At 43.3% G+C, this 25,535-nt stretch overlaps 1 protein-coding gene across 1 annotated transcript; it reads left to right on the top strand.

The window, feature by feature from the left end:
* The first annotated feature begins 16,911 nt into the window (after window positions 1-16,911).
* On the top strand, window positions 16,912-23,041 carry LOC142652499 (fatty acid-binding protein, adipocyte-like). Its single transcript, XM_075828145.1, has 4 exons — window positions 16,912-17,091; window positions 20,181-20,353; window positions 21,865-21,966; window positions 22,853-23,041. Exons 1-4 carry the CDS (start codon window positions 17,013-17,015, stop codon window positions 22,901-22,903), a joined length of 405 nt encoding a protein of 134 aa, XP_075684260.1. The 5' UTR covers window positions 16,912-17,012; the 3' UTR covers window positions 22,904-23,041.
* The last annotated feature ends 2,494 nt before the right edge of the window (window positions 23,042-25,535 follow it).

The raw sequence follows: 25,535 nt of genomic DNA, 5'->3' as shown, positions 1-25,535 counted from the left end.
AGGGGCGGTCGCAAACACAAACCCTGTAGACCAAGAACAAAGTGTTCGCCCCCGCACACGGAGGAATTACAACCTAACCTAAATATCACCAATCTCTCCACAACCAGTCTTACAGAAGAACAAATTGAAGTCCTATCCCTTGGCCTTAATTTTGCACCAACACGGAACTTCGACCCATTCAACACCTTACTAGATGTTAACAAATTCGTTAGAAATCTAACTGTAAAAAGACACTTCCACACCACTGAGACGGATACAATGGGAGGGAATGAATATGCAACAACTAAAATGAATGACCCATCTATGGTACCTCAAACACAAATAAGAGCAAGAGATCAGTTGGAACACATGCTATCTTTTCAAGAATCTAAGACTCTTCTTTGCCTGGAAGCTTTAGATACTGAACCCGCAAAAAAGGACATATACACTTCAACCAACTTCAGAATCACTAATCCTAAATTCTACCCTATTACATCTAGGACTGAGACAATGGACCGGTTTCAAATATCGATAGAAAAGGACTTACAACTACTCTATGAATCCACCAAAAAAGAAAAAGGAACAAACAATTTCCCAAGTAAATTGAGAAAAGCTAAAAAATCACTTGAAGACAATGAGGACCTCATTATCAAAAAATCGGATAAGGGAGGCAGTATAGCAATTATGAAGAAGGAAGATTATAAAATGCAAATTGAGGAACTACTATCAGACCAAAGCACTTATAAAATATTAAAACAAAATCCAATCATCGGTTTTCAAAAAGAATTAAATAATCTAATTAAGACAGGATTAGATAGCGGTTCCCTCACATCAAAACAAGCAGAGTATATGACTGTAGAGCATCCTATTACGCCAATTCTCCATGCTTTGCCTAAAACGCATAAAAATACTATCCCTCCTCCCATGCGACCAATAGTCTCGGGAATAGGGTCGTTCTCTGAAAGAACCTCGGAATGGCTAGACTCCCTATTACAACCTATTGCACAAAATACGCCAAGTTTTTTGAAAGACACCAAGGATGTGTTACGTGCTTTCAGACACAAGATATGGTCAAAAGAATATACATGGTTAACATGTGATGTTATATCTCTTTATCCGAGTATACCGCACAATGTAGCTCACGCTGCTATAAAATACCACCTGAATAAACACAGCAACTACAGTGACCTATTACAAATATACATCCTGGAAATTCTCACCTTCTTACTAACACATAACTATTTCTTTTTTGATACTAAATACTACCTCCAACTAAAAGGGGTCTCAATGGGGGCAAAATTTTCTCCGTCTTTGGCGAACTTAGTTATGGCGTGGTGGGAGGAAAAAACCATTTTTTCCACATCGAATCCATTTGGAGATAGTATTAATTGGTATGGCAGATACATCGATGACCTCCTGTTCATATGGGAGGGAGATGTATCTGCCATAAAAGATTTTGTGGTTTTCCTTAACTCCAATGACTACAATCTTAGGTTTACACATATGTCTGCCAAAACCAACACCATATTTTTGGATCTGGAATTAAAGGGAGAAGATGGTATCCAGATACATACAAAAACCTATAGGAAACCAACAGCTGGTAATACCATCTTACATGCAGGTAGTAACCACTCCAAACAGACCATTGTTTCGATCCCAGTAGGCGAATTATGCAGAGCTAAACGCAATTGCAGCTCAGATGCACAATTTAAAACCGAAACACAACTCATACATAACAGACTATCCAACAGGGGGTACCCACATTGGTCTCTAGACAGAGCAGACCAAATAATAGCCAAGAAAAACAGAGACATCCTGTTGTCCCAAAATAACAAAAATTCAATATCAACATCCAGTATACCCACATTAGTGTTGCAACAAAATAGCCAATTCAAAAGTATAAAGAGAATTGTGAACAAACACCTACCCATGCTCAGAGAAGACCCAGTCCTGGATGACATCCTTAAAGACGGTTGTAGAATAGTCCCACGTAGAGCTCCTTCGTTGGCCACGACACTTTCTCCATCATTTTTCAGTTCCATTAAAACAAAAGGTTCATGGCTAGAACAAAAAGGATTTTTTAAATGTGGAAACAATCCATGTAAAGTATGTTCTTTTGTAATACCTAAAAAGGTGTTTTCAAATTCAGCCAATACTGATACACATGCTATTAAAAATTACATCAATTGCAACTCCGATTCGGTCATATATATAATTGAATGCACACTATGTGACTTGAAATACATAGGATGTACAAACAGAAAGTTCAAAACAAGAATCCTTGAACATCTTGGCTACATCCCTAACCCAAACATCCTTACTACATCGAACGTAGCAAAACATTTCATAACCCAACACAATAGAACAATCAACAGTTTTTCTTGTTATGCCATTGAAAAAATTTATACTCCCAAAAGAGGTGGGGATATTAAACATTTAACACGAACAAGAGAAGCCTTTTGGATCTTCAGCCTTCAAACAAGGGTTCCAAAAGGCTTAAATCTAAGAAAGGACCTTATGTTTCATTATTAAAGACAATAACTTGAGATTTGTTTCTTCCATTCATAATACGGTTTCAATAAGACTAAATTCATATGTGATATTTGTACTAACCTTGTACCACCAAGGTACTGTTAGGGATTCACGTGTCAGACTAAACTTGGACTCCATAGGTAAACCAGATCAGATTAGTTTTCTAATAATAATTAATATAATCTGAATATGGAAAGTTTTTTCTCCAACGAAAACGAATACAATAAATTTGAATCAATATTAAAAAAAACCCCAAAAAAAACGAAAAGAGCTCATCTAGACCACTCTGGTCTGACCCCGACTGAACATCATTATATCGTAGACAGTCGATTAAACATACGTGGTCGGAAGATCCAAAAACCAGCTCTGTACTTTAAATTCACATTTTTTGGTTAAAATCATATAAAACTTTCAAGTTCGCAAATTCAAACATCAAAGAAAGTACATGATTTTTGAAATATGCAACTGACCCTTTTTATCAGTACCAAAATTAATACCTATCTTGTCCGTACATAAATATACAACTACGTATCTCATGACACGAAGTAAAAATCAATAAATTCAAAAATTGATCTGGGTATTTTGAACGAATAGATTTTCCAGTTCTATATATAAAGTCAAAGTTATTATCTTCAACAAACTCAGTCATTCTACTAATGATCATTCCACTACTAAAAAATGAAACAATAAAAAATAAAATAACAAAAATATATTAAAAATCATAAACAACGAAATCCGAAAACATTAATTAAATATCAAAACATTAAAGACACTAACATATATATCAAGATATATAAACACCAGTTTTTTATCATTATTTTAAATACACGTCTTTTCTATTACTTTTTCACATATATTCAATAGTTCTTCATTTATTTTCTATTCATTATCATTTTCTCTTCTAATTGGTAGGCGTTACCCCACTCATATAGTCAGTTTCTCGACGCTACTCGCTTCTCGTAAGGTGACTTAACAAGAAATTTTTCTGTAATAATTACCAACACACCAGACTAATAACAACAATTTTAAATAAATAAGTTACCGTATAAAAGTATAGCAATCTTTTGAATCCTTCTGTTTTCTATTTTTTCTATTCTTTGTTACGTCCGGAAAAAAAAGCAACACCATATTAAAATAATATAATTAGATCGAAACACAAAAACGGATGTTTTCTGTCTTCATGAACATAGTTCATATTCTAAGAACCTACGATAATTATTAATATAACAACAAATGCGGACTTCAAAGGCAGAATCTAAACTTACGTATGTTTCTATAATTAAACCTTAGGTATACAACATAGAAAACCTTTACATACCGTACAACGGATTCATTCATAACAAGGAAACAGACAAAAGATTGCGGTCCACGGGGCTCCTCCTTTTCCTCTCCGGCCGTGAACCGCAATTAATTAAGTAATTAACTACAAGATCAACTGACTATAAATAGGTCTAGACTGCACAGTCAGACTTATCATAAGCCATGACTAAGGACCTAGCGAAGGTCTGAAACGCGTAGGCTACCGCCTTTCCACTCCTTCTCTCTGTACTCTGGATTGACCTACCTGTCACTTTATTTTCTCGTAGCCCCTGTGCTTCGATTTTAACCGAGAATAATTAAACTTGGAAACTAGTTTTCCGTTTTACTAAAAACTTCACTCCCAGCGCTGGTTCCAACTTCCCTGGTTCTGCTGTATCTTCTGCGTGTGCCGACACGAGGATCCGTGTTTCTGACTCCTATATCCTTTCCGTGACAAGGTGAGCTGGAGGAGTTCCTTCATATTTTTTCTTGTTATTGATACACTTAAGATCCACGCCAGGGATATCCGATAACCCCATTGGAATTAGTACTATGAAGACATAAAGATATAAATAACACCATTAAAGTATATACTATGCATTCAAGATCTGTATTAAGAACATAAAAGTCCAGTTCTGACTAGTCAGATCATGTCATCCTAAGGAAGAAAAGGAAAAACACACACTTGAGGTCCATATCAGGGGTATCAGAGTCCAACACTGTCAAGCCAGTCCGTGACTTCCTGCGGAGAAGGAAAAAACATGGTGCTATCTTTGTATACTAATCTAATTTTTGCCGGAAACATAAAGTAAAATGTCATTTTAATTTGAGCTTGATGGAGTCTCATCTTCACATCCCTGAAGTCCCGTCTTTTCAGCTGAGTCACCCTCGAAAAATCAGGAAAAATAGCGATCTGATTACCATTATATTCACAAGTTTTAATTTCCCTGCTTTTCCGGAAGATAGTGTCCCGATCTTTACAGTACAAAATCTTAAGCAATATAGGACGTGGAGGCGCACCTGGAATAGTTATATTTTTTTCTGGGACCCGATGAGCTCTTTCAACTCCAAAAGAGGAAGATACTGTTTCCTTTCCTGTAAGATCAGTTAACCAGGACTGGCAAAACGAGACACAGTGTCTCCCTTCTAAGCCCTCTGGGAGACCAATTAAACGCAGGTTATTCCTCCTTGCTCTATCTTCGAGTTCAACTACTTTGTTTCTTAAATCTTTATTATCTGTAAGTACTTTCTTTACTTCCTTTTTTATTGTTGTCATGTCTTTAATAAGACCCTCTATTTGTGTTTCTGCAGCTCTCATTTTCTTGCGAATTTTACCAACTTCATCTCTTAGTAGCACAATATCATTGCGTACTACTCCCATCTGGGTTGATAATTCTTCTAATGCATGGTTGCTCTTTTTGACGTCAGATAATATCTCAACTAACATACTCTCAGGTGCTTCCTGCTCATCCTCCACTGTTTCCAATATATCATATTGTGTACCTGAGGGCTGACAAAAAGCTGATTCAGGTTTCCCACCTCCAGCTGTAGCTTTTTGAGCTAGTCTGGTTCCCCCTTGAGGGGACTTCCAGAATTTTTCCATCTTAGAAATGGAGTCTGATTTTAGTGCACCTCTATCTATATCTTTCTCTTTGTCTTTTGGAGACATACCACCTTCTCCAGATTTCCTGTTGGCAGATTTTGATGCCATATATTTAATCACCTGGAGTCCAAAAAGTCACAAATTCTCCAAAATGGCTTTATTGGGCAATATGACCATCTTTCTACCAATCCTTCCACAGGATTAATGGGTGATCGGTTATCTAATTAGCATCGGATATCGCTCAATTGAGTGTCCTGTTGCATATTACAATTCCCCCACAAGGGAAAAAAAATAAAAAAATCAGCTAATACCTGTAGTCACAACATATGCCCAGTTTTTCCAGGATTGTGCATGTTGATAAGGAACATATCAAGCATAGAGTAAAGTAAAGATAGGTAATACATACAACAATTTTGACAGTTTAAGCAGCTGAAAGAGTCACTCTATATTATTCCATGTCATCCAATATCATCCAATATTATTTTTATTGCACCACAGGTACCTCAATATATCAGGGTCATATAGGGCTCATATAAGACTCCAACTCCTCAGGCTTCCACGGGTCAGTCAGGTAGAGTTAAGCAAGGGAGTTTATGATTTTACGGTTTTACTTCAAACAGACAAGTACCTCGTCCCAGCTTGCACATGAGATGTATGTTTAGCCCTGTGCAGTCAGTACACAAACAGCAGTACATATAAGTTATATAAGCTCAATTTGGCTTTCGCCTCCCACCCGAGTCAATACACACTACAGCCTCTTGTTTCCTGTTTCTTTCCTGCTTTCCCACTTTCTGCATAAGGATAATAAAAATTCACCTCATGTTTCACCTCATGCTTCTTTCCAGAGGCTTAAAACAAACTTCAAGCAGGAGCACAAGCACCCAGAGGGCAGGAGCGCTGGGATAGCAAGGGCATCAACAGCCAGAATAGCCTACACATGCAGGGTGGCAGGGTGGAGGTGGTATGGAGGAAACTGTCTCGAAGATATCCTGGCGCCTAGCATTCTGGCACTCAAAGATCGATTTTTCGCCACTCCTGGAGGCGTAAGGGACATCAGAGGGGCAGACGCGGCGGGAGGAGCTCAGCAGAGACGAGCTACTTCATGCCGTCTTGTCCTACACCACGTCTGACAGACAAAACATTTAATATGAAAGATGCTGTGGCGATCAACTGATCAGGATCATTCTGGGTCTGGTCCCTGAGGCCCCCAACAAACAGTTTATTTTTAGGTGGAATGTTAGATATACATTTCCCCTGCAGGGTGGTTCCTGAGTAAGGGACCCCCTCTATGATGCCCATATCCATATACCCTAATAGAATATGGACCTACAGTACAGGGATCTTGCTGCTCCACTATCAAGGTGGAAGGTAGGACAGAAATTACAGTAGTTGGTCCAGTAAATCTATGACCTTCACATAGAGAAACCTTTGTACAATAAGGGCCTGTTTACATCACCGTTCGCTTTCCGTTCCGGGGTTCCGTCGGAGGTTTCCGTCGATAACCCCGCAACGGAAAGTGAAAGTGAAACCACAGCTTCCGTTTCAGTCACCATTGATATTAATGGTGACGGAAACATCGCTAATGGTTTCCCTTCGTCACCATTCCGGCAAGTTTCTGGTTTTTCGACGGAATCAATAGTGCAGTCGACTCCACTATTGATTCCGTCGTTAAAACGGAATCCTGCTGGAATGGTGACGAACGGAAACCATTAGCAATGTTTCCGTCACCATTGATATCAATGGTGACTGAAACGGAAGCTGTGGTTTCACTTTCCGTTGCGGGGTACACCCGACGGAAACCTCCGACGGAACCCCGGAACGGAAAGCGAACGGCGATGTGAACAGGCCCGCTCTATCTACATCTGTGATAGATTTTCCGTCATTCTGTTCCGTCATACGAATATAATAACAAGAAATATGGAAGCACCTATCCGTCGCATGACAGACATCAACGGCGCCTGATAGATCCCATTGACTTTCCTTTGGGTTTGTGTCATGGTGTCTGTCGTTTTGCCAGACAAAATAACACTGCATGTGGCGAAATGTTGTCTGTCAATTACAACAGAATTAGCGAAGGTGGTTCCTAGTGTAGACTCCGACGCAGATGTAAATGGAGTCCCTGGACATCTATAGTTTGTGCTATTGGTTTCTAAGTGTTAAGTTAAACATGTGTACTTTTTAATATAGTAAATTACATTTGACCATGTGACCAGTCATACAGCTTTTATCTGCAACGTCAATGATATTAAATCTACTTTACGAGATCCTACAAGTTTTTATTGAATGCATGTATGCCAACACAGTCTGTTTACTTTGTGCACTTTTTCTTTACAGAAATATTAGCAATGTTTGTTTATTAATTTAATTCCCGTTACTTATGCCGCACCAACATAGTCTGCAGCTCTGTACACAGATAGTAATCACTTACATCAGTCACCTTGACTATAGTCATTCATTCATTTATTTATCTTTCATACAAATACCCAATGCACTGTTATTGCAGCGAATATTAATTATAACGTATGTAACCGTGTATAGACATGAGAACAACCGGGCTTGTCAGTGTAGCTGCTGACTGGAAGACTGAAGACGGACATGTTGCTTCTAGTTGGTTACGTCTCCTGAAGTGCAAGAGGACAAGTTCCAGCTTTAGAGTTTGTAACATGATGTGTCCAAAAGAAAACTTTAATCCCAGATTGTAATATGCAAAGATATAAGGTGCTGAACTATTCTCTGATCCCAAAGTGCATGTAAACATAGTCTTAAATGACCATATAGGCATTAAGGCCAGTTTCACATAAGTGCCCAACTGCTGGGCTAAAGGCTCAAACTAATGCACCCACTTTACTCTCTGGTTAAACCGGTCTAAGGCTTTATTCAGACGAACGTGAAAAAGGTCCGTGCAACGCGCGTGATTTGCACGCGTGTTGCACGGACCTATATGTGTCTATGGGGCCGTGCAGACATGTCCGTGATTTTTGCTCAACGCGAGTCCGCTGAAAAAAAGTCACGACATGTCCGTTCTTTGGGCGTTTTGCACGCATCACGCACCCATTGAAGTCAATGCGTGCGTGAAAACCACGCATGCCGCACGGAAGCACTTCCGTGCGAACTGCGTGATTCGCGCAAGAGCTGTCAAAAGGATGAATGTAAACAGAAAAGCACCACGTGCTTTTCTATTTACAAACATCCAAACGGAGTGTCTTTGAGAAGAGCGAACCCGGACAACCGAACCGAACTTCACCGGGTTCGGCCGAACTCGTTTTGGCCGAACCCGGCAAAAAAATTTCCGGTACGCGACGTCCGGATATAGTCGCTGTCCAGGGGGCAGAAAGAGTTAAACTGTTTCAGCACCCTGGACAGTTACTTCCGATCCCAATATACATGAACGAGTAAAAAAAAAAAAAGTTCTGACTTACCGATAACTCCGGGCTTCTTCCTCCAGTCTGACCTCCCGGGATGACAATTCAGTCCAAGTGACAGCTGCAGCCAATCACAGGCCAAGCACAGGCTGCAGCGGTCACATGGACTGCCGCGTCATCCAGGGAGGTGGGGCCTGATGTCAAGAGAGGCGCGTCACCAAGGACGCGTCACCAAGGCAACGGCCGGGAAGTTCTCGGTAAGTACGAACCTCTTTTCTTTTTTTTAACAGGTTGCTAGATATGGTGATCGGAATTCACTGTCGAGGGTGCTGAAAGAGTTACTGCCGATCAGTTAACTCTTTCAGCACCTTGGACAGTGACTGACGTCGGCTAGAATCATCTCTATGATGGCGGATGCGCGAAAATCACGCAGCCGCGCATCATACACGGATGACACACGGAGCTGGCAAGTGATTTTTGCGCGCGCAAAACGCCGCGTTTTTGCATCCGCAAAAACGCCACGTTCGTGTGAATCCAGCCTAAGTATGGTTCTGGGGCAGTATAAGGGGGCTGCACACAAGAAAACATAAGTTTTATTCTGTCGTACCTGCCGAACAACGACTGTTGAATCAACTGCATAGAAGAGGGGGCGGGTTGGAGCGCTAGATGTCTGGTTCGCTGGGCATGGCGTACAGTAGAATATCCGTTTGGTAGTGTAAAATCTACTGACAGCTTTTATGGACAGTTGGCAACTCTGCTATAGTAATGGATCTATAATGTATGCAATGTATGCGTTCCTAGCGCCCTGGATGCAAATAGTGTTTGCCACTGTTTGGTGCATTTTTCGATGCGCTTGCAGTAAAAAAACAAACCTACAGAAAAAAACGCACCAAACCTAGGTAAAAACACATGTGGTTTTTGAAAGCTGTTTTAAATGCACCTCAACTGCAACGTCTGAACGGACCCTAAGTCAGAAACATGTAAAACATTTACTTTTCTTTGCACTGCATCTTAGATGGTGCAGTTGTGCTGCCTTTATTGCTGCAAATTCCCACTGTTCCGCAGCTAGCACAGGCAAAGCTAATAAAAAACTGCCGCACCTATTTTTTACAGCATGGTTCTTGGCCAAACAACACCAGTGTAAAAGTTGATTTTCTGTGCGTGAATTCTGCAGCGTATTAAAATAGCAGTAAAGTGGAGGAGATTTAAACAAATCTCATCCACACGTTGCAAAAAAAAATAAAAAATGCAGAAAAGACGAAAAGACTGCAAGACTTTTGAAATATATGTTGCGAAAACTGAAAATCTCGTCTGAAGTTCCACATTATACCCTAAGGGTACGTTCACATGACTTATGTTTAAGGCCGGATTCACACGAGCGTGTTCGGTCCATGATATATGGTCCATATGTCGGCAGTATTTCCCGGGACTGAACACACTGCAGGGAGCCGGGCTCCTAGCATCACAGTTATCTATGACGCTAGGTGTCACTGCCTCGCTGCGGGACAACTGTCCCGTACTGAAAACATGACTATGAGACAGTTTTCCTGTAGCGAGGCAGGGACTCCTAGCGTCATAGATAACTATGCTGCTAGGAGCCCGGCTCTCTGCAGTGTGTTCAGTCCTGGGAAATACTGCCGACATACGGACCGTATATCACGGACCAAACATGCTCGTGTGAATCCAGCCTAAGGGTCAGTTCACACAGAGTTTTCTTACACGTTTTTTGATGCGGAAACTGCGTCGGAAAACGCGCCAAAAATACCTCCAATTGATTTCAATAGGAGGTGGAGGCGTTTTTCCCGCGAGCGGAAAAAACGGCTCGCGGGGGAAAAAAAAAGGCATGCCCTATCTCCGGGCGTTTACTTCTCTGACCTCCCATTGACATCAACAAGCGTATTTTGGCCGCGGGCAAAAAATGCTGCGAGAAACACTGCGAGAATAGGCGTGCAAGCACAGCAAAATCTGCCTCAAAATTCCAAATGGAGTTTTGAGGCAGATTTTCTGCCTGCAAAAAACTCTGTGTGAACCCAGGCAGATTTCCAAAGAGTTTTTGATTTTTGCAAGTGTTTTTGAAGTTTATTTCGAAATGTATTTGGAAGCATTTTTTGTAGTATCAATGGAAAATCAGCTTGTAAAACGCTTCAAGGAGTGTCATATAATTTCTTTTTTATAAGGTGTATTTTTATGAGGCTTTTTTTTAATTCAACAGTGTAAAAATATGACTTACATGATCAGCACAGTGTATTTCCCATTTAAATCACTAGGAAGCTGTTTGCAGGCATATTTCAAGTGTATTTTGGAGAGTAATATGAGTGTTTTGCGCTCCAAAGTATGCCTGAAAATAAGCCGTATGAACATACCCTAAGGCTATGTTCACACAGATTTTTTTTGATGATTTTTTGGACGCTGAAACCGCGCCGCAAAATGCGTCAAAAACAGCCTAAAATGCCTCCCATTGATTTCAATGGGAGGCGGGGGCGGTTTTCTCCTGCGAGCGGTAAAACCGCCTCGCGGTAAAAAGAAGCGACATGCCCTATCTTCGGGCGTTTACGCCTCTGACCTCCCATTGACATCAATGGGAGGCAGAGAAAGCGTATTTCGCTGCGTTTTATGCCCGCGACGCTCAATGGCCGCGGGCGAAAAACGCAGCGAAATACGCCACGAAAATCGGCGTGCAGGAAGAGGAAAATCTGCCTCAAACTTCCAAACGGAATTTTGAGGCAGAAATTCTGCCTGCAAAAAACTCAGTGGGAACATAGCCTTAGGCCGGATTCACACGAGCGTGTGCATTTTGCTCGCGCAAAAGGTACGTAACAGCTCCGTGTGTCAGCTGCGTGTGATTTTCGCGCAGCCGCCATCATTATGACACTCTGTTTGTATGTTTGTAAAGAGAAAAGCACGTGGTGCTTTTCTGTTTTCATTCATAGTTTTTACTGCAGTTGCGCAAATCACGCGCGTCACACGGAAGTGCTTACGTGTGCTGCGTGTGATTTCCACGCACCCATTGACTTCAATGTGTGCATGATGCGCGAAAAACGCACAAATATAGGACATGTCGTGGGTTTTACGCAGCGGACACACGCTGCGTGAAAATCAAGGACTGTCTGAACGGCCCCATTGACTAACATAGGTCCGTGCGAGGCGCGTGAAAATCACGCACATTGCACGGACGTATTATACGTTCGTCTGAATAAGTCCTTAGGCTGTGTTGAAAAATTGCCGCAAAATGGCACGAGTTTGCTGTGAAATGTGGCAAAACCTGCATTTTGACCGTGGCGTGTGAGCTCAGCCTAAGGCGGGATTCACACGACAGGGTTTCCCGGCCGGGTGCCGGCCGTTCATAAATCGGCTGGCACCCGGCTGCATTAGGAATAATAGACCCCTAATGGGGCTATTCACACAACCGTCAAAAAATGGGACATGCCCTATTTTCGGCCGGGTGCCCGGCCGCCCGGCTCCCATAGAAGTCTATGGGGCGGGTTATACACGGCCATCACCGGAATGTGTCCCGAGTGATGGCCGGGTCTACCGTCGCTCGCGCAGTCTCTCTCGTCCTCCTCACAGTGCAGAGTGCATGTGAGGAGGAGGAGGAGGGTCTTTTTTTGCTCCCTGTAGGAGTTGGAATCCCCAATCCCCGGCCGGGGATTGGGGATTCCGCTACAGGAGAAGTGCGTGACTACACTGTCCATATATGGACACAGCGAAGTCACTCACTTCTGCAGCGGAATCCCCGACTCTATGGCCGGGGATGCCGCTACAGGAGAAGTGCGTGACTACACTGTCCATATATGGACACAGAGAAGTGACGCACTTCTGCAGCGGAATCCCCGACTCTATGGCCGGAGATGCCGCTACAGGAGAAGTGAATGACTACACTGTCCATATATGGACACAGCGAAGTCACTCACTTCGGCAGCGGAATCCCTGACTCTATGGCCGGGGATTCCGCTACAGGAGAAGTGCGTGACTACACTGTCCATATATGGACACAGCGATGTCACTCACTTCTGAAGCGGAATCCCCGACTCTATGGCCGGGGATTCCGCTACAGGAGAAGTGAGTGACTACACTGTCCATATATGGACACAGTGACGTCACTCACTTCTGAAGCGGAATTCCCAACCTGTGGCAGGGAATTCCTCTCCAGGAGAAGGTAGTGACTACACTGTCCATATATGGACATTGAAGTCAGTGACTTCTCCTGGAAGGGGGGGGGGGATGGGTGCAACCTACAGGGGGCTGTGTGGCATCACCTACAGGGTACTTGGTGGCATCACCTACAGGAGGCTGGGTGGCATCACCTACAGGGGGCTGGGTGGCATCGCCTGCAGGGGGCTGGGTGGCATCACCTACAGGGGGCAGGGTGGCATCACCTACAGGGGGCTGGGTGGCATCACCTACAGGGGGCTGGGTGGCATCACCTACAGGGGATTTGGTGGCATCACCTACAGGGGGCTGGGTGGCATCACCTACAGGGGGCTGGGTGGCATGGCCTGCAGGGGGCTGGGTGGCATCACCTACAGTGGGCAGGGTGGCATCACCTACAGGGGGCTGGGTGGCATCACCTACAGGGGGCTGGGTGGCATCACCTACAGGGCGCTGGGTGGCATCACCTACAGGGGGCAGGGTGGCATCACCTACAGGGGGCTGGATGGCATCACCTACAGGGGGCAGGGTGGCATCACCTACAGGGGGCTGGGTGGCATCAACTACAGGGGGCTGGGTGGCATCACCTACAGGGGGCAGGGTGGCATCGCCTACAGGGGGCAGGGTGGCATCGCCTGCAGGGGGCTGAGTGGCATCACCTACAGGGGGCTGGGTGGCATCGCCTGCAGGGGGCTGGGTGGCATCGCCTACAGGGGACAGGGTGGCATCGCCTACAGGGTGCAGGGTGGCATCGCCTGCAGGGGGCTGTGTGGCATCGCCTGCAGGGGGCTGTGTGGCGTCGCCTACAGGGGGCAGGGTGGCATCACCTACAAGGTGCTGTGAGGTATCACCTACAGGGGGCTTGGTGGCATCACCTACAGGGGGCTTGGTGGCATTACCTACAGGGGACTTGGTGGCATTACCTACAGGGGGCTGGGTGGCATTACCTACAGGGGCCTGGGTGGCATTACCTACAGGGAGCTGGGTGGCATTACCTACAGGGGACAGGGTGGTATTCCTACAGGGGGCTGGGTGGCATCACCTACAGGGGGCAGGGTGGCATCGCCTACAGGGGGCTGTGTGGCATCACCAACAGGGGGCTGGGTGGCATTACCTACAGAGGGCTGGGTGGCATTACCTACCAGGGGGGCTGTGGCATTATCTACAAAGGGCTGTGTGTGGCAACAAATTTAAATGAAATTCATCCGATTTTAAAACGGACAGGGAAAAAAACGGATGCAAATCGGGTCCAAATCGGCCGGTAAAAACGGCAACTCGGCCCGGAAAGGAATCGGAACGGATGCAAACCGGATGCAAACCGGCCGGGAAAATCGGCCAAAAACTGCCGATTTTCCCAGCCGACACTCGGACCCTGTCGTGTGAATGAGGCCTAATTGTTAATGGTTGCGCAGCCATTAAACTCCAAAATCCTTTCAGCCACACTGAATTTGAAATCCGCGCAGACATCCATCCTAGTCACAACGTATAAACACAGCCTTAGGCTTTATTCAGACGAACGGGAAATACGTCCGTGCAACGCGCGTGATTTTCACGCACGTCGCACGGACCTATATTAGTCTATGGGGTCGTGCAGACGTGTGTGATTTTTACTTAGCGTGAGTCCGCTGAAAAAAAGTCACGACATGTCCGTTCTTTGGGCGTTTTTCGCGCATCACGCACCCATTGAAGTCAATGGGTGCGTGAAAATCACGCAAGCCACACGGAAGCACTTCCGTGGGACGCGCGTGATTCGCGCAACAGCAGTGAAAAGTATGAATGAAAACAGAAAAGCACCACGTGCTTTTCTGTTTACAAACATCCAAATGGAGTGTCATAATGATGGCAGCTGCGCGAAAATCACGCAGCCGCACATCATACGCTGATGACACACGGAGCTGTTAAGTGCCTTTTGCGCAGGCAAAATGCCACGTTTTTTGCCTGCGCAAAAACGGCACGCTCGTGTGAATCCAGCCTTAGGGTATGTGCACACGTAAACTGCATTTACGTCTGAAATTACGGAGCTGTTTTCAGGAGAAAACAGCTCCGTAATTTCAGACGTAATTGCTCGTCCTCGCATTTTGCGAGGCGTCTTTGATGGCCGTAATTTAGAGCTGTTCTTCATTGAATTCAATGAAAAACGGCTCAAATTACGTCCAAAGCAGTATCCTGCACTTCTTTGACGAGGCAGTCATTTTACACGTAAATGACAGGTCGTCTGCACAGTACGTCGGCAAACCCATTCAAATGAATGGGCAGATGTTTGCCGACGTATTGGAGCCGTATTTTCAGGCGTAAATCGAGGCATAATACGCCTCGTTTACGCCTGAAAATAGGTCGTGTGAACACAGCCTAAGGATACGTTCACGAGCTAAAGTAAAAACAGCTGTAAAATATGGAGCTGTTTTCAAGGGAAAACATACTCTGATTTTCAGCCGTTTTACACCACAAACGTTTTTTGAGGCGGTGTTTGCGGCAGTTTTTGGAGCTGTTATTTTATTGATACAATGAAAAACGGCTCCAAAAACAACTCAAGAAGTGACATGCACTTCTTTTTACGGGGTGTTTTTTATGCGCCATTTTTTCAAACGGCTGCATAAAAAATGCCCCGTTTTTCCACATTGAAACCAATGGGCAGATGTTTGGAGGCGTACAGCTTCCGTTTTATCAGCCGTTTTACAGGGCGTAAAACTAAGCTGTGTGAACATACCCTTAAGGCCAGGATCCCACACACAGTTTTGATGCAGTTTTTTTAAACAAACATAGAAGTGAAGAAAAGGTCTAAAGAAAAGACTGATGCATCTGCTTTCTTTTAGATCTACTTCTGTGTTTGACTCAGCAAAAAACTGTGCAAAAAACTGCATCAAACCTGTGTGTGTGATATTGCCCTAAAGAGAACAATGGTAGAAAACACTTGTATTCGCCATAAAAATAACGGTATGTTCACACAGAGTGTTTTCTGCCGTTTTTCGGGCCGTAAACGCCTCCAAATATCTGCCCATTGAAATCAATGGGAAAAACGGCATTCTGTTCCGATGGGACGTTTATGGAGCTTTTTTCCCTTGAAAACAGCTCCGTATTTTCAGACGTTTTTAGTCTAGCGTGTGAACATACCCTTACAATGCTGGAGAATCTTTTCTTAGGCCGGATTCACACGAGCGTGTTCGGTCCATGATATACGGTCCATACGTCGGCCATATTTCCCGGACTGAACACACTGCAGGGAGCCGGGCTCCTAGCATCATCATAGTTATGTACGATGCTAGGAGTCCCTGCCTCGCTGCGGGAAAACTGTCCCGTACTGTAATCATGTTTTCAATACGGGACAGTAGTTCCGCGGAGAGGCAGTGACGCCTAACGTCATAGATAACTATGCTGCTAGGAGCCCGGCTCTCTGCATTGTGTTCGGTCCGGGAGATGCGGCCGACATATGGACCGTATATCACGGACCGAACACGCTCGTGTGAATCCGGACTTAGAGCCTGGGCATTGTATAGTAGAAATCTCAGTGTAGCTCAGCACTAAATATATGATCATCACCCACCACATATACTAAATGTAAAGTCATATTTGATAACATTAGTATTACTAAACACCATATTTTGGTTTACGTCTCAGCTACTACGCATTATTCCACATTGCAAACTCTAGAATGCAACATTTGATAGTGACTGGAAATCCTGAATATCCTGATATGAAATGGTTAATGAATAAGCTACTGTTAGCCCAGGGCGCTACGGTTAAATACAACATCAAGACCAGTTTTCTCAGTGAAAGCGAAAAATTGAATATTTAAGACACCTTTTCAGGGTAGACCGAGTCTGGGCGTGGATCAAAGTACACGATGGGAAATGGCTGTACTAACAAGTCTTTTCTTGTTTAAACAGTAAAGGAGGGAAGTTGTGTAGTAAATCAGAGCACAAGTGCTGAATCAGCTGGATGGAGGGAGTTCTCACCCAGCTGAATGACTGGTATGACATCACCGCAGCTCAGCCCCTCGCTATAAAGGCTCATGGTCTCCTCAGTCCTTCTCACTGTCTCTAGTAAACGTCTTCTGTTCTACTGGTAGCTGCTTCCCATACACCGCCATAATGTGTGATGAATTGCTGGGCACATGGAAACTCACTGAGAACAACAGCGATGATTTCAACAAATACATGGAGGAAGTTGGTAAGTAAATGGTCTCTAATAAGTGACATATGGTAGTGTGGGGGTTTTAGGCTTGTAGCTGTGTGAATACTGGCTTTAAGGTGTTGTAGATATCAATGGGGCAGATTTATTGGTATTTTCACACCTGGCAGATTTGTTGTAGAAATTTGTGGGACTGTCCAATACATCTGAATGGGTTTTGTAAAAAATTCTATGCATGTGCTACAGAAACAACCCAATTCTGTATGGAAGAGACATAGTTGCTGGAACTCCTGCCATGTGTGAACATGACCTATCAGTGGTGAAGAACTCCTGGTGATGTGTAAAAATGTTAATGAGTAATGTGAGACAGAAAATGTTACTAAGGCTTGTGATCTAATATATAATACAGGTATAAGGCCTCCTTCACATGCAGAATTCTGGCAGTTGAAACCGCATTAAAAAAAAAATGCTCAAAGTAAAAGTATCTCAGTTATTCCCCCCCCCCCCCTGCATTTAAGCCGTGGCGGGGGACATTTACCACAATTCTCGAACACCACAAGCCACATTGCAGTTGTGTGCAGTGAATCTACTACTTTACTATAGAGTTTAATGTAACATCTGGCTGCATTAGATGCCATGCAAACTGCTGTGTATCCAGGCTAAAGTTACTCCTTCTACACTTGCTCTGTGTTATAAGTTAGATGTGGTTTGAGTTACACCCTGGCAGTCCCTATAGACTGACAAAACTCCAGCGGGCATTTAGAGGACTCTTACTCTGGTTATTATAACACTGACATATCCACAAATCTGCTTCTGTTTTTGTAGTGAAGCTCGGAGATGGAGCCACTTTCATGCTCTTACGGAATTTCATAACTAGCGAAGTCCTAATGGGTTTCTCAGAATTGCTCTCCTCTAATATCAGGAATTTCAAGTCCCCCCAGAATTTAGATGTCCCTTTTTTTTCAAGGGCATTTCCCAGCTGCCTGTCAATGCTTTATTGTGCTGGGGCTTAACCTTGTATGACTGTGGACTCTTTATCAGACTGCACTGCTTGTAAAGGGAGGGGTTGTGATCGCTTTGCCATTCCTTAAACACTAAAATGGTTCTAAACCTGATCTCTTGGAAGGTTAATGTGGCTAATGTCTGAAAGATCAGTCATATTTTGTGCAATTAGGCTTGCGTTCTGGCCATATAAATTATGGTGTCTTATTTCTACTTCCAAGTCCTCGTGCAAAAAGCTGTAGCCATGTGCACGGTCCATGATTATGGCTGGACTGTCCTTCAGGCTATGCTCCCATTATGAAGTATAGGCGCACCTCTTGTAAACTCAAGAAATAGGACATCCTATTTTTTTTTTGCAGGTCATCTCTGACCCAGACACCTTCCTGTAAAAATAGAGAGGTGTCCGTGGGCCATAGAAATGAATGGATCAGTGTTATCCACAATTACGGAGGCCTCACTTAGATTCAAATTAAACTTCTGCGTCAGAGTAGATCTTGAGTTATAGTTGCCATACCTAGAACCTACTATTTTTTTTTTATTTATCTTGGTTTAAATGTCTGTCAGCAGACACCAACTGAAATGCCAAAGGTGGAAAGTTTCTTTCCCCTACAACATGTTTTGGGTGCTCACTGCTGGGTCTCAATCCTAATTCAGGATACTTGCCCTAGAAAATCTGGTCATGGTAGCGGACTTCTACAAGGAAATGTTTGTTCAGTAAAATTAAACGTGGTTGTGGAGATTCTCCTGTATTCCTTTCTCTGTTGCAGTGATTATTAGTTTGATAATATTGTATGTTGTAATGCAATCTGGAAACCTTGTGTTTATTTTTTTTTTTTAAGCAAAACTACGTTACCCTCCCTCTACAAGTGGCAATGTATGGGCAGAATTACGTAGACTGCTGTGTGGGGGGTAATTGTCGATACGGTCTATCACAAAAATGTCACGGCTCTTATAAAACAGAAGCTGTGACTGTGAACAGCACCTTTAGTGAGTGGCATTTTGCTGCCCCTTCATTGTTCCCTATGGTGAATCTGGTTAAGTCTTGTAACTTCTGTAGTGTATCCTCTACATGTCTGTACTGATGCGCACTTTATGTGTGCGGCTGTCTCGATATGAAGAAATGCCTCGATGTTGCAATGACTTAATCTCCTCTGATAAAGGTCACTCTACAGCTCTGCACTCCACCCTTGGATCCACCCTTTTTTTTCTTTTAACCAAACACCGTGGTGGCAGATAAGTTAGCCTTCCTTTAGGACACAGATTCAATTTGCCTCTAAATGCCCTAATCCTTGATTGTTGATGCCACCCCCCCCCCCCTATTGGGGATCCATTTTCAAAACCTATTGGTAGGTAAGGGAATTTAAATGACTAAGCTAAACTTGCATAATGTGCACAAGACTGCTTTATCTACAACTTTTTTTTTTTTTTAAGTTTCTTTTAGCCATCTGACTGCCATAAGAACCCCTTCAACATCCCAAAATCTAGTTGTGGGGGGGGGGGGGGCTGATGGGGTGACAGAGGGGGGCCTCCCCGCCTCTAACTGCCTAGATGTTGCAGTCAATGGCATCTAAGTGGTTAAATGGCTGGGGTCAGTTATCTCCGTTCCTGGCTGTTGGAGCAGGGTGTTGGCTGTCATATACAGCTTACACCTGCAGTGTGGGGGAGAACAATGGATGTTGGGAAGGGGGTTAATGCGGATGAGTCTGATTTTAGAAGTGCCCTGCCATGGGACCATAACCCCTCCTTAGGGGTTTTCATTACAGGAAGCACTCAAGTAGCGTTCCCTTCCCCTGAATGCTTTTATCTTGCGGGGCACAATCTGAGAAGAGGTTGCCCAAGCTCTCAACATGGAGATTGGTTTTTGAGCACACAGGGCCGAAATGACCCCAAGTTATGTCCTAGCCAGAATGCTTAGTGATTGTTTTTAAAAAAAATAAAAACCTTCCAGACTGTTAAATCTGCCCATTTTAAGATTTCTGATTGTATAGCTGTTAAATACTTTACTATCTGCCAATTAATTTTCTATATGTAAATCTGCAGTGCTGCCCACCTGTGTAAAGGAGTTTTTGTTCTGGTGTAAGTACAAATCTTGTTTATAACATACAAAACATCTTCCCTTCCTCCAGGTGTGGCATTTCTCACCCGCAAAACTGCTTGTACTTTGAAGCCTGACGTGACTATCTGTAAAAATGGGGATGAGTGGACTATAAAAACATCAAGCACCTTTAAGAACACAGAGCTGAGCTTTAAGTTAGGCGAGGAGTTTGATGAAACCACTGCAGATGGCAGGAAGGTCAAGGTGAGGACTAGTTTTAGCTTGGTGTGTAAAATTTGAGAAGATTCTATGAAATGTGTGTATCTTGACTACTGTGTTAGGGCCTTATTCCTTTTGCATACTGAGAAACAGTCATTAGACCCAGAGCCCTCTTGTGGCCTTGCCAGCCAATGTATGGTGATGCCAGGGTCATAGCCAAAGGCTCATGGGCCCAGGTGCAAGAATTCAGCTTGGAGGGGGGGGGGGGGGCGTCCTACCCTTGCCCAACAGCCCCCGTAGTATAATGCCTCATACCATATAATGCTTCCCGTTTCAGACCCACAGTATAATGCCCCCATGTCTGCTTCCCATACAGTATAATACCCCATATGTGCATAATAGAAAAATAACAATTACTTACCTAACCCCTTTCCCATGCCAGGTGTGGGGATCCTTCACCGCCTCCGGTATGTGCTATGAGTGACTCAGCGCGATGTCACTAAATCGCGTCTACCTGCATTGAGCCGCTTGGGGTACAGTGAATGCTGGAGCAAGGAGACGTCAACTCCTTGCTCCAGCATTGAATGGAACCGAGACCTCTGTGAATGACTCGCGACCCCCAAGGGGGACGCGACCTACAGTTTGTAATGTATTGTGCAGTTTGCAGTGGAGAGGGGGGGGGGCCTGTAATTTAACGGGCTCCACCGCAAACAGTCAACACCATACAATACAGACTCTGCAGCTCACCTGGAGTCCTCTGCATTGGCTGGAAGACGTGTCACGGTCACATGGTACACTAAGTGTACCATGTGACCATAACCAGGAAGTGCCGGCTTCACAGCACCGATTTATTTAACCAGCATGCTGTATGGCAACGGGGGCCCCCCAGGCTTAGGGGCCCGGTCGCAACTGCTGTGACCCCCCCCCCTCCCCCCTATAGTTACGCTGCTGCCTGGGCCTAATCAGTGGTTGTCAATGATAAAATTTACAATATCGCTAATTTTTTCTCCTGAGTCAAGAACAATATATGAAGCATGCCCGAAGTAAACTATGATGCTAAATCAGCCAGAGAGACCAGTGCCATAGGAAAGTTCAGAATATGAATGCTCCTGTCAAAATCCTTCCCCAGCCACGCCTTACCAATGAGACCTGCCTCAGTTTGAGTGGCACTGTTGTAGACACCGTGCCCAGGTGTGCTCTAGGGCCAGCTGTGGTGTCAAAACTTCGTCTTACATTTACATGGAGCAATCTGCTTCTGACCTACTTGTAACCCTGTGTGTTATGAAATGGCTGGAGTACTGAACCCACTTGTATGTTCACTGAGACCCTCTAAGCACCAGATGTGAATACAAGATGTGTTGGATCCATTTTGACATGGGAATGGCAATATAATTGGTGGAAAAATATTGCTTTTAAAACCTTGCGCCTGGACTAGTGAAGAACCAATAGAGTAGACCAGGAATGTGAATAAGGCCGGCTTCATGCTATATATACATTTTATTTTTATTTTTTTTCTCCTACTAATTGAAATTTACGTTTTGTTTTCTATGCTACAGTCAATCATTACTCTTGAGAATGGGTCATTGATACAAAAGCAAACGTGGGATGGCAAAGAGTCTACGATTAATAGAGAAGTGAAAGATAAGCGCATGATCACAGTAAGTTCAGGAATCTGTAACGAGAATGTTTTCAAAGTAGATCGGTCCAAAGTGTCAATTACCACTTTCTAACATTTTGAATGGTTATGGATTGAGGCATCAGATTATTTAGGTTTCCCCCTCAAGCTGAGTGGCCCATAATCCTCAATGTGCAGGGATAATGTCCTGTGCAGTTACATTGATATGTCTATAGGTCCAGTTCTATGTATACTGTAGATGCTCAACAACTGCATGGTATTGAGGTCTGAGACATGAACCTTGGGTCTGCACACCCATCACCTTGTTCCACTCAGTCCTGATAAGTTTTGTGTAACCTCTCTGAAGTCTTTGTAGGGATAAAGAAGTTGATTTTGCTAATGTAATGTTTTTTTGGTCTTGGTCTTTGAAAAGGTTGTTCAACTGCTCCTTAGAACGCTTTTATTAAGTTTTGGATGGTCAAAATTCCTGCAATCTTCTCTCATGCATCTGATCAGAAGATCCTTTTGACTGCATTTCCCATGTTAGGCCAGGATTACACACATTTTTGATGCAGTTTTTTGACACTAAGCCAGAAATGCATCAAACTAAAAAAGGTGTGTGTAAAATATATATAAAATTTCTTTGTATCCACTCCTGTGCCTTAAACTGCATCAAAACTGATCCTAGCCTTAGTCAGCTTTATGATATAACTGGAAATAATCATGTCATCTGCATTGTAAGGGTTCAGTCCTACATAGTATCAGCTGAAATCCAACCCACCTGTGGTAGCCAATGGCTACCTGACTTTACCGGGGATTAACAGCAGAATTGTGGGACTCTACCCTAAGGAATTGCTGCTTCAATACTTAGTCCCTTGTAATAGTGTTTCATTAATTTTTATTTAAAACTTTCCGTATGTTTTTCCTAGACTTGCGTTTTCAAAGATGTGAAGTGCACTCGTATCTACGACCGAAAATGAGACCTTCAGTCAAGTTATGTAAAAAAAAAAAGCTCAGTTCAATGAGCATTACACTGGTTCTGAGCAAGTTGGCATCAAAAGCTTATTTGTGACATGTTGTGGTGGTCTGTATATACATTAAAGCTTTTGGTTTCCAAATTCTTGTGGCATGTGTATTTGGTCGTCAACAATATAATATATTTGCCCTACATTACGTTTTTATTTTTCCCCTGATTTTACTCCAAGGGTGAGGGAGGGAATGGGTGGGGGGTGGATGTCATGTTTGCATATTCTCTAAAGTTCATCTGCTGGAGAGCTCCATTTGCATAAACCTGCAATTTCTTATTTTAGAAAACCCAAAAAAATAAATTCCCATTATACCCCTAGATGAATATTTTGGGATTTCTGCTTCAAGAGCAGATATTTTGGACGTGTTATAGAAACTCTGTTTTGTAAAACCAGCTTTGAAAAAAAGCGATTTGTGAAATAAGCTTCTTCTATCGTCCGCCCTCCTACATCTCTATGTGATAAATAAGACACACATATTTGGTATCCCCATGCACGGGAGAAGTGGCAGAATGTGAAAGGAGATGAATTTTGGCCGTGGTCTATGCCGTGTGTGAAAAATGCTGGTATAAACTGACGCATTTGCTAAAAAATTGCTAATTTTATTTTGATCCATCTTATTCAAGAAACTTTCAGAAGAAAACTGGACTGTCTAAAAATATGATAAACCCCTTGAAGGAAACCTTGTGGGGTCTACTTGTGTGAATGAAGTCATTTATGGGGTGATTCTAATCTTTCAGCAGCATTAGGCCCCCCAGAAAACAGTATGCGGCTATAAAATCAAATTCAAAATTCCTGGACCGAAAAGGCCAAAAAGCCTCCTTTTATGCCAAGCCCTGGCACATGCCCGCACAGTGAATAAGGCACACATATTTGGTATCCCCATGCACAGGAGAAGTGGAAGAATGTGAAAGGAGATTAATTTTGTCCGTGGTCCATACTGTGTGTGAAAAATGCTAGCATAAACTGGCGCAATTGCTAAATTCTTGCATTTTTTCCAATTTTGCCCACTTTAGAGAAAAAAATAAAAATGATATATACTGACAAATGCCACTAAAACAAAGCCCTATCTGTCCTTTAAAAAGAGTGTAAAATTCAAAGATGAACTTTATTCACCTGCTGAGTTATAGTCATCTAAAGAAACGCATAGCAAAATTGTAAAATTTGCTCTGGTCATTTAGCTGTAAAACAGCCTAGTCCTTAACCGGTTAAACTCTCTCCTGTACCTATACTAAAATATGGTTGTTAATAAAGATTCCTGACAAATCCCATTATTCAAAGTATTTTTATTTTTTGGCAACAGAGTATATGGTCATTCAATGTATAATCTAGCATATTTGTATTACATCTTCATTATGTTTGCTATGTTTACCTGTTTTAACTGTGTGGAGTAGATAAAAAAAATCATCAAACGGTATCTACTTTCAATGAGTGTTATTTTTATTTGAGTGCACAAGGGTGAAATGTAAAAAGACTGTGGTTCTGATTAGCTTATGCAAGTAAAATGGTTTTTCACCTTTTGAGACGACAGATTTCTTACCTGCAAAATTCATTAGTACATTTTTTTGTGGCTCTGTTTATGTTGGCATCATAGGTGAAGTAAGTTTATGTTGCCCCTTATAGGCAGAATAGCTTAGTAATATGCACTATTCTGCACATTTAGAAAGAAATATAAACCTTATGAAAAACTGACAGAATTATTAAAAGTCAGGATCCCTTGCAAAATGGAGGTGTCATATCTGTCATATTACTAAGTGCCCGCTGTCTGGTCCAGGCTCCCTCTACTTAGCAGTCTGCCCAATCCTGGCGCTGCTTCTCTCCTGCTGTGGCCTCTCCTGTGCACAACCGAGCGCTGAATCCTGATTTTTAAAGCACCAGTGCGCAACAAATCCTCTGTTTCCCCAGCTAATGGTAAGACTTTAGAGGTTTCCCTTATTACTCAGTACCTGAACAATTAAGTTTTTGTGCTTTCAGTACTCAGTTAGTTGCATTCTATATCTTCCTTTTGGTTATTGATCCAGGCTGTCTTTTTACCACGTCTATTGTCTTCTGTTCCCCTTGACCTCTGCACATCTCACGTTTTGCCTGTCTGACTACATCCCTACGGTGTTTTCCTGCATCCTGGACGTTTCTTTGGTTTCGTCAGCTGTTGCTAACAGTCTACTCCTGGGGTAGCGACCTGGGGATTCCCAGCAGCAAAGTCCAGATCACTGTACAGAGGTTAAAGGGAGAAAAACCAGGGCTCCTTAGACTCCGCTCCTGGGTTTAGCCCAAAGCCAAATCCGTGGCAACTAAATGAGTCAACATCTGCTACTACACGTGCATGGGATGTCATAGTCATCATCCACTTAAGATGCCCATGTGAGACATAACTTTCAGCTCCTGGGCCCCAATGCAAAATCTGTAACAGGGCCCCCATCTACTATGCCTTATTTATAATATAGGTGTATTCTTATATGGCAGAGGGGCCCTTGTGCCCCCTGAGGCACCAGTGCCTGAGTGTGACTGCTTCCTCTGAACCCCCAATGGCTAGAGCTACATTGTGACTTTGGCTGCAACACAGGTCCCTTGGCCAAAGATACATGAA

This window comes from Rhinoderma darwinii, chromosome 5, assembly GCF_050947455.1.
Source record: "Rhinoderma darwinii isolate aRhiDar2 chromosome 5, aRhiDar2.hap1, whole genome shotgun sequence".
Taxonomy (NCBI): Eukaryota; Metazoa; Chordata; class Amphibia; order Anura; family Rhinodermatidae; genus Rhinoderma; species Rhinoderma darwinii.
Note: the sequence above shows the minus strand (reverse complement) of the source record. Positions and strands in the feature narration are given on the sequence as shown.

Bases quoted from the DNA above. Each gene is read 5' to 3' on its own strand.
- LOC142652499 (XM_075828145.1), top strand. From the start codon at position 17,013: ATGTGTGATGAATTGCTGGGCACATGGAAACTCACTGAGAACAACAGC. The intron at 17,092-20,180 runs GTAAGTAAATGG...CCCTTCCTCCAG, and splicing joins CAAATACATGGAGGAAGTTG to GTGTGGCATTTCTCACCCGC. The intron at 20,354-21,864 runs GTGAGGACTAGT...TCTATGCTACAG, and splicing joins CAGATGGCAGGAAGGTCAAG to TCAATCATTACTCTTGAGAA.